At 41.4% G+C, this 10,000-nt stretch overlaps 2 protein-coding genes and 1 pseudogene across 2 annotated transcripts in view; 1 reads left to right on the forward strand and 2 right to left on the reverse strand.

Annotated features, from left to right (window-relative positions):
* Positions 1-869, reverse strand: part of LOC119575220 (sesquipedalian-1-like) — a 6,241-nt gene extending 5,372 nt beyond the window's left edge. Inside the window, exon 1 of the mRNA XM_037922723.1 lies at positions 625-869. The gene's annotated coding sequence lies outside the window, so the exon portion shown is untranslated. The remainder of the gene's footprint in view (positions 1-624) is intronic.
* Positions 870-1,225: 356 nt separating this feature from the next.
* LOC119575236 lies at positions 1,226-4,622 on the forward strand (annotated as a pseudogene).
* A 359-nt stretch (positions 4,623-4,981) lies between these two features.
* Positions 4,982-10,000, reverse strand: part of LOC119575229 (mucin-2-like) — a 74,287-nt gene continuing 69,268 nt past the window's right edge. The window contains exons 5-7 of the mRNA XM_037922732.1: positions 9,650-9,751; positions 8,880-9,036; positions 4,982-8,257 (exon numbers count right to left, since the gene is read on the reverse strand). Coding sequence (XP_037778660.1) covers positions 6,984-8,257; positions 8,880-9,036; positions 9,650-9,751 — 1,533 coding nt within the window. The 3' untranslated portion in view covers positions 4,982-6,983. The remainder of the gene's footprint in view (positions 8,258-8,879; positions 9,037-9,649; positions 9,752-10,000) is intronic.

A 10,000-nucleotide genomic window follows, 5' to 3' on the forward strand; every position in this document is an offset into this window, starting at 1 on the left:
TCACACACATTACAATGTTAACAATTGGAACAAAATATAATTTTTGCAAGGTTGGGTGGCTGTGGGAAATAAAAAAATTACCTCCATGTACACTAGAGGCTGTCAGTCTAGATCACCCAACAGTGGGCGTGGCTATGATCTTTAGAGGTAGGGTAAGTTAAACAGCAAAAGAGTATATTAAAAATTAATATGATCTCCAGGGAACTCTCCCAGAACTGTATAACTACAAGGTGATAATCTATTCCACATTACCTCTAGCACGACTGCGACTACTGCCGCGCCATCCCTCCCCCCCTTCCCTATAGGTGTCCACTTGCTAATGGGTAATCGTCAATCTTTCACAGCAATGCCTAATTTCAAATGCGATTTTTCACTTGTCTTAAGACTGACCAAAATTCTGAAGAAATCACTCATAGATATAAAGAGGTTATTAGCATATCCAAACCATAACAATAAGACTAAAAATAAGGAACCTCTTCTTCATATTTACCGTTTTACTTCTACCTACGAAAACTGGCACTGATGAAAACAGTAGTACTAAAAAATATATAAAAAAAAACAGAATAAAAACTTTTCAAGCCACACCCTTCCAGCAAATAAAGCATCATCTCAAAAATATCTCACCTGCCCTTGAGATGTCTTACGTACAAGAACTCATCACCGCCTTTTTTTTTCTTCCTTCTTGCTCTGGTTTAGGAAGCTTAGAGTTTGACGGGGAGATAAAACACGGAAATTCCCGTCCCCCTCCTAAAAACGATCAAATACGTGATCAAACTGTCTTATTTTTATCTTAAAATTGATCTCCCGAAGGCGGCGTATCTTCACAACATCTCTGGAGTTGCCGAGGTTTCTGACATCTGAATGCTATGTTATATACGGCTTGCGTTACGGTGTTTCGTTCATAATATTTTAATGTATGCTCTGATTTTATCATTGAGATTCCGTTTTAGATTTTTAATATTATAATTGATGTTTTTGTTATATTAATTTCATAAACAGTTATATTGGTTGTTTTTAAGTTTTAAAGAAACGCCAATTCAACGTTTGGATATAACCCCTTTAGACCAAGGTCATTAATTTAACTGCGGTTTTCTCTAATACTCTTATTTCTAGAAAATATTTCAGGGGTATAGTCGATAACGCAACTGGTGTATATAATGATAATTATTATTCATCAAAGTCCAATATAAAAACAAAGAGAAATAAAGGAAAACAACACAAATAAAGCAGATTCCCCACGGTGAGAACAACCCTCGGCAACAACAACTCCAGACGAAACGTCGCTTCAGTCTCAAGGGGGAAGAATTTCACGCCATGGCCTCCCTTCTCGCGGCGACTCGGGTTCCTTCGGTGTTGGGGGCAGTGGGAGGATGCCTCAGTGCCTGTCGGACACTGTTCACACGACCTCAGTTCCCTGGCAGTGCCGCCCTCACGCCCACACCGGCGCCCGTGTTCAGCGTGGGTGGGGCCGCCGGGAGTACCCTGCTGGCGCCCTGTCTCGGCCTCTTAGGTAATCGTCCTTTCGTTGCCGTAGATTTGGTGTCTTAGGTTTAGAGTCTTAGGTTCATTCGCTCTTCGTTTCCGTGTGTTGTGAAAATTTACTGATACCGTTTTTTTTTTCTTTTCTTTTCTTTGGGGTTTCAAGAAGCACAGACGGTCTAGCCCTAAACGGGTTAATGATACCAAGGGCGATGCACAGAAATAGGGGGAAATGGACATGGCCATCTTATAGAGCATAAGACGAGTCGTAATCAACATAGGTATTTGTTACCAAGAGCGACACACCCTCCAAATACAAAGTCCCAAACCAGGGTACCATGCGAACCTACAATCCAAACCTAACCCTTTCTACCTTTACAAGTATCCCTGTCCCATTTATTAGCGCTTATAAAAAACGAATATTAACCCATTCGCCCCGTTTGATGTCATCTGATAGTATAGAGAACTTGGAAGCGATTCAGTATATCTCCTCAATACAAAGGCGAATAGATGCCTAGAAAAAACTATGAGAAAAGTACAGTTTCTACACATTGCCCTTATATAAAACCCAACTTTCATAATAAATCTATGGATAGATTCCTGCAAAAATTATATGATGGTCTTTGCGCCGCCGCGCAGCTCCAGAAAAAATCCCGTTGCGGCGGCCCACGCGGCTGGCAACTATTACCGTGAACGGCGCTGAGCGACGAGCGAAAAATTCCGGGGCGAATGGGTTAAGAACCGTTGTTGACTTAGTTTGTGAGCGGTGACACGTAGTGGATATTTTTGCATTTCTTGGTAGATATGAGGCTGCTGCAGCTGTATTTTGTAGTGTATATTAGTCTATTTTTTCTGCTCTATAAGATGGCAGTGTCCATTCTATCTTCTTGTGTCGCTCACGTTAACATTAACCCACACAGGTGCAGCACTTTCTGCCTCGTATTTACCACGAAATGAAAATATCTGCTGCATGTCACCACTCAGAGACTAAGTCCACAAAACTCTCACACAGCCAGAGTTCATACCGTTGTGTTTTCTATAAGTTGGCATGAAGTACTAATAAAAGAAGTACTGGTGGGCTTGTAATGGAAGGTAGGAAAGGTTAGGTTTGGATTTTATAGGAAATATATAAAAAGTTTGGGTGTGGGACAGTCTCTATTGCTCTCATTAACAAATCCCAAACTAGGACCTGTGAAAGGTAAATCTGATAATTTATCTAGAACACATCTGCACCTTATAACCCATCTAATTTGGGTATTACTGATGTCTAGTGTGCATTTATAGGGTGTATATATGTGATTTGGTCATTGTCAAGGCACTGCATTTCTTAAATCCTCAGTATGAAGTGTTAAATCTCCATTGCATCTAAACAGCTAGATAGAGTTTGGACAGGTCCGAGTGATGGGCCTCATGCTTGATGTCAACCAAGCTGGAGGTTTTGGAGGCTCATGTTATGCTTATTTATTAATTCCATCTATTATGCTGGCTATATTTGGTTAGTAGACATTCAGAGGAGATCATTAACACCAAATTTGGTGGGTTTCTAGGTCCTTCCAAGATCCTGGTTTAGTTTTTAGATTTACATGACTGACAAAGGTCTCAAACAACTTTTCTGTTCAGTTATTGCAATTTCAAGACAAATTAGTCATGTTTGTTACCGATCCATGTATAATATTATTAAATCATTGTCTTGTTGAAAGTTAATTGTTATTACTAAATGAAAGAAAGAAAAAAAAAAACATATGTACTATGGCCAACAGTTAACCCATTGTCCAGTATAATTTTGTTTGGTGAATTTTGTTTACACATAAATGTTTCCGTAAGCCTCTAGTCACTAAGGTCATTTAGTACGCCTATCTGACCTCGCCTAACCCATTGGATCCAGGTGCCTTGCTGCCCACATGTGGCCCAAAATGTGGGCATTAGGCTTACTTGAATGTTGATTCTCTTGGGTGTGTGGATTATAGGCCTGAACCATGTGAACATTCGTATGGTTAATCCATCAGATATGAGAAAGAGGGCTCTAAATTTACTTTGTCCAGTCAATTGAAATTCATCTGCCTAATTGATCATGTTGAGCAGTATTGGATGGCAATTAGTACAGGTCTTTTCTTATAATTGGCTAAGTTGTATCCAAATCCACACAAAACTTAGATTGGTTCCTTATTATAACAAAAAGTTAGTGGGTAGGCTTTATCTTAATAAAATATATATAGTAGTGACTGATTGGCATTTACTGGAAAATGGATAAGTATGAAGAGCAATGTGGGTGTGCAAGCATAGCAGGTATATAAGAGGATGAACCTTCCTTAAGAAACTATGACAACCCCTTTCATCTATCCTATTGACAAACATTTTCCTCTCTATACTTGCTCTCTCTGCAACACAGTTTTTTGCCTTCTACTATGCTACCTCTGCTCTACTCATGCAATCTCTCTCTCTCTCTCTCGTCCTCTCTCTGCTGCAGTCCTCTCTCTTCTGTCTCTGTTCTTCTCTCTCGTCTCTTCCTTCTCTGTCTTCTCTGTCTCGTCTCTCTGTCTCTGCTCTGTCTGTCTCTGTCTCTGTCTCTGTCTCGTCTGTCTTCTGCTCTCTGTCTCTGTCTCTTCTCTCTCTCTCTCTCTCTCTCTCTCTCTCTCTCTCTCTCTCTCTCTCTCTGCTTCTCTCTAAGGTGCCTGTGTCTCTCTGCTGCTCTTTACAGTAAGCTTACCTTTGTTTGTCTTTCTCTAAATCAGCTGTGTTTCTTTTACTCTCTTTATGGGATCTTTGTCTCTTCTTGTCCTTACAGTACTTGTACCTCCCTCTCTCTCCCTCCCTAATAGCTATATTTCCACATACTACATTTCACTCTTATGAGTATTGTAGGTGGGCATGCTACCCTTGAATACCAAGCTCTATATTCTTTCCCCAGGAGCTGTGAGCGGGCGCACAAATATTAGAAACCACTTCCCTCGTCCCAGCGAAGTCAAACGTGTCAAGCGACATGGATGGAAGGCCCGCATGTCTACTCTGTCTGGACGGAAAGTACTAATGAGAAGAATCTTGAAGGGAAGACACGTGTATAGCCACTGAAGTGTTGCCGTTTTCTGTTGCATATTGCTTGTACATTATTTTTCATGAATGTAAATATATGTTGTAATCAGAAAGAGTTGTCTTTCTAAAAACCTCATGTTAATAAAGTTTAGTTAACTATACTCTAAATACTTGAAATTTGAGAGTTCATAGATTCTCCTAATGGCATTTTGGCTGTGTCTAATATATTCTTTATAAATAGACTTGGTATGAAAATGACCATCCTTTATTAATGTAAAGAAGAATAACCATTCAGAATTTTTAGTGTTAATATTAAATGTAAAATGGAATAACCCATAATTTCTGGTGTTGATTAATATGTGTTTTTGATAATGCCTTTCCTCTGCTTGAATTATTAAAGATAAATGACAGATTTGATAATGTATTTACATCCCAGAGACTTGACATCAAAATAGGAAAATGAAACAAGATGTAGATACTTGTTTACTGTGACATCTTTTTGAAGAATCCACATATCCAATAGGAAAAAAAATAAAAACAAAAGACAAAAGTGAAATATTTAAAAGCTGATTATATGGTAATGAACATTGAGATTTTACAAATTATTTTCCTATGAATAAGTTGCAAGTGTTGATGCTAATACAAAGGAATTCTAAACTAGAAGAGCTGTGTCCTGCACACCTTTTATGGTAACAGTTTACTAACATGAACAAGAACATACATACACACATTTTCCAAACACACACACACAAATGCATGTGTGTGCATGCTGTGTGTGTAATTAAAATTAGTGGACATTCACCATACATTTGTTTGTGTGAATGTGTGTGTGCGTGTGCGTGTGTGTGTATATGTATATTATTGTGTGTGTATGTGTTGCTATGTGATACAGACACTCATCCATCCACCCACATACGTACACACATGTACACACACTGAATTTCATTGACAGATGAATAATAAAAAAAAAAGACTTATCATCTATTCATCTACTTATACTTTTCAGTTGTATATTTCATCTAATGTCGCATTTTCAAAATTATAACATCAAAATCCTACATGAGGTATGTAATCACACTTAAAACACTGCCCATTGAAAAGCAATACCTTTTCCATTCCGTGTGTGGGAAAATTTCTACGTCATTATTATATCATTAAATACACCAAAATAATAATCCAACTCTGGCCATGTATGAAAAAAAAAAATGGAGCATTGGACGAAAATACATGTTAAACAAGGCACATTCACTGATAATTAGTTGACGTTTTGTTTATTTCTAGACCGGCTTTTGGCACTGGCAGATTTAAGGATTCTATCATCCATAGATCTACATCTCGAGCCTTATTTGTATGGAAAAAAGTAACTCGGTGTTCAGTACTAGATATAAATGCATTGTTCCAGGTACTCACTGTACTTCTGAGAATGAGAATTACATTTGCTCACTTTCTGTAATGGTTATAGCACGGTTTATGATATTACATTTTGTTGGTGCTAATGCTTGGTAGCGTAGCTTTTTGTTACTGACTGTTACTGCTGCTTAATTATGAAATAGGCATTACAGATTCACCTATTATAGTAAGCGTTGTCGAATACATACATAGCGTTACACCTAATTCAGTAACATAGTAAGTAAAAATAGCAAAAGCATGTTAATAAACAAAAGAACAAACAATCCAACAAAACGCCAGGTTTTCCATATCAGGATTTTTTTTTTTTAGATTCTTTACTTCACATGCCTCTCCTTATCCTTACATATTTCAGTAATAAATGATTTCTGGTAGTCTGCTATGGGTGTTGCACTTGCTATGTGGAAACCCTTGTAATATTTAGTGTTAAGTATTTAGCTTTATATCTTCCTCAAATGCAAATACTCATATGCTTTTAGTTATGCTATCATCCATTTATATATAAAATGCTTAAGTACAGATATTCTTTTCACCATGTGTGCTTAACAAAACCCGATAAATCACAAATACGTTGCTTTCCACGTTTTCTATGATGAGAGTCAGCGCGTTCTCATTTATATATTTTTTAGACAGACTGCAATTTTCTATTGGTATTACGTGCTATTAAAGACTATTAAAATGGTAGTACCTGCTACTAGAGAAAATAACTCGATAGGTATTTTAGGAAGTCGGGTATTAGTTGTGACTATTTTCAAGTAATTTTTTTTTCTTTGTTTTGGGTTTTATGGCAAGTGCAAGAAGACTATACTACGGGCCTAAACCACGCCGGAAAAAAGACTTTTTAAATTTTTAGTTATCTTTTAATTTTTTTTTTTATATAAGGTTGAAAGTTCTTTTTTTTAATGCAAATGTGAACTCTTCTCCGTTTAGAATTCTCAGTGTTTTTTTATGTATACATTAAATAGTTACAAATATATCTCCCTTTTAACCCTCACCCCTTCCCTTCTACCATTCCACGTTTCAGTGTATGTTGCTTATCCTCTTTACGGCACTGACTACATCCGTCTCTATCTAATGAGAACGCAGGGCGTGCACTGGCCAGGTTTCAGGAAAGCCGGGTGACACCTGGGGCATTCGGGGTTAAGCTTAAGTGCCGCAAACTCCTCATTGGGATCCGCAGGGAACACCATAGTCATGTGGTCGTGGTCGTGCGTGTGGTGGCTGTGCGGCTCGCCCAGGCTGTTCTCGCTCACGATGGACAGGTCTTCCGCCGGCAAGGTGAGGCCCTCAGATGGGATGAAGAAGTCCCGGTTGCCACGAGCCGAAGAAAAGTGCATGGCTTCCACGGGGACGATGGAGCCCGAGGTGTGTAAGGGCCGGAGGAGACCCGTGCGCGAGGCTAACGGCGTCAGGGCCTCCTGCTTCATCCTAGCTACGTGAGGAGGCTGGGGGTTCAGTCTCTGGCCGCGCGGAGGAGGCACCGTCCCGAAGTCGAAGCGGATCGGGAAAACTGGAGGAGGTTGTAGGAGGACACTCGGGGGAATGGCGGGCGCTCCTAATGCAGGGGACTGGGGGACTACCGACGCTCCTATTTTGGGGGGAGTGAAGGAGACAGAGGATTCCCTTCCTCGGGTTTGGGGAACATCCGACTCTCTTCTCGGGGGCTGGAAATGAGTGCTAAGTACTGGAAATCCTCCTGAAGCTGTGGAGTTCGGGGAGAACGCAAAATCAGCCGGCGTGGACTGCCGAGCTCGCTGGTCGAGGGGGGTGGCGGCGGCGAGCAGCGGTTTCAGCGTCGGCGGCGGAACCAGGTCGGTCGAAATGGTCCTGTTCTTCGGGCGAGCAACCAGCGGCCGGAAAACGATGTCTTGCAACGCGATGGGATCGAAGGACGAGTCCTCCTCTCTGTTGCTGGTGAAGCTAAACTTGCTGACGGGGTCGCGCGCCACGAAGGCAGGGACCATCGGGGAGGAGGGTGCCGTCAGCGTCGTCTGGAGGAAGGGGATGTCGACGCGAGAATCGAGCTTCGTCGGCAGCCGAGGGCCCTTGAAGATTTCCGACGCGGGTGGGGGCCCCGAGGTCGTCGTGGGGCTCTGAGGAGGGGAGGTATCGGCAGGAGGTTTACTCGTGGAAGGCTGTGGTCTGGGCGACGTCCGCTGCTGACTTGAGCTGACGGTGGTCGGGAATGTCAGTCTCGTAGGAGGTGTCCCGGGGGCTTTGGAAACGACTGCCGCAGGTGAGGACTTCGGCTCCTTCCCCGGAGAGTTCTTCTCGGGAGATCCTTCACCTTCGTCGTGGATCGCGTTGGCTCCGGCGCCCTGGCCTTCCTTCTTGTCTGGAACTGAGAACGAAAAAAACAAACAAACATCAACTGCACTGTTGTGAACGGTTTTGGGTTTCTCCCGCCAAAATTAGATCTGATTTAATGATTTATAAAAGGAATACGGATATCTCGGCGACATGAAAAAAGGTAATATGCAATGTCTGTTATATTTGAACCTTTAAAGTTAGCCATGTTGATTGCTCATTGACAAATAAAAACTAAATCCTCTTCCAATTCCATAAAACTTAAAGTATATTTCGATTTTACTGTGAAACAAAAACTACACGAAGGTATAAATTCCCCTACAAATTTCAGACTCTTGAATTAATAGCTGATATTAAACAATTTACCGCTGCCTCTCTGAAGTACCCCTCCCCCCAAAAAAAAAAAAAAAAAAAAATCAATGCAATGGAAAGATCTACAAGCCTAAATAAATCTCTCACCACACGTGCCCTTCCGTTCTAAAATCCTGAACCACGCCCCCCCACACGTACATAAAATAATAAGCACTTTTCCCTCAGTAAACAACAACAAAAGCAACAACAACAAAAGCAACAACAACAAAAACAACAACAACAACAAAAGCAACAACAACAACAACAACAAAAATTAATCAATAAATACTTGAACCTCCACATACCCTCGCCAATATGGTCGTTCAGATCGTAGAACGTGGTTGCCGAGGAGCAGTTAACCATATACCAGTGATCACACACCATGAACTTCTGGTTGAAGAGGGTGTAGTTAGGACACAGGTACGAGTATTGCTTCTCCAGCGTGTCGCACATGTGGTACACCTGTGAGGAAGATTTGCTTGTAAAAGGATAGGAAAACGACTCTTTAAAATTGCGATATTCATTTTTTTTTTCTTCAATGGGAGGCAATGTAAGTGGCGTGATATATATAAGAGAGGAGTTTGTGTGTGTATGTATGCATGCACACACATAAATGTATACGTGATTGCAAATAACCAAACAAACGAACGAACACACACACACACGCACACACACACACACACACACACACACACACACACACACAACACACACACACACACACACACACACACACACACACACACACACACACACACACACACATATATATATATATATATAGACACACAAGATACAGACACACATGCACATCTCTCTCTCTCTCTCTCTCTCTCTCTCTCTCTCTCTCTCTCTCTCTCTTTCTCTGTCATCGCCCCATCTCTCTCTTTCATTCTCCTCTCTTTCTCTCTCTTCCCCCTCTCTCTCTCTCTCTCTCTCTCTCTCTCCATGCATAGTTCCCAATGACTATACTAAACAAAACAAACAAGCAGACAGACAAAACACGCAAAACCAAAACAAACAGCAATACTCTCTGTCAACCACGCCTTCCTATCCCACAGTACCATAAGCCTACCTGGCATCCTGTATCCGGGTCGGCGTAGTAACCTGCCGTACGACCTGCACACGTAAAGGAGGTATTCGGAACGGCGCCCAGGAGTGTTAATGTCCCCGCAGCCTGCAAACGAGATGCCAGAATACGATGTATGGAGAGCCAGGTCAGGCGAAGGTCAATCTCAGGTGCGTTGACTTTGTGTGGGGCGTTCAGGGGGTTGGTATATAAAAAAAAGGAGGGGAGGGTTATTATATGGCGTGTGTGTGGGTTGGTAGAATAAGGAAGGGGTGATATAAGCCGTGACTGGGGGGTTGGTAGATTAAGTGAGGGTTGATGTGAATGGGTTGGTTAATATAAGGCGTGGGTGGGGGT

This window comes from Penaeus monodon, chromosome 1, assembly GCF_015228065.2.
Source record: "Penaeus monodon isolate SGIC_2016 chromosome 1, NSTDA_Pmon_1, whole genome shotgun sequence".
Lineage (NCBI taxonomy): Eukaryota > Metazoa > Arthropoda > Malacostraca > Decapoda > Penaeidae > Penaeus > Penaeus monodon.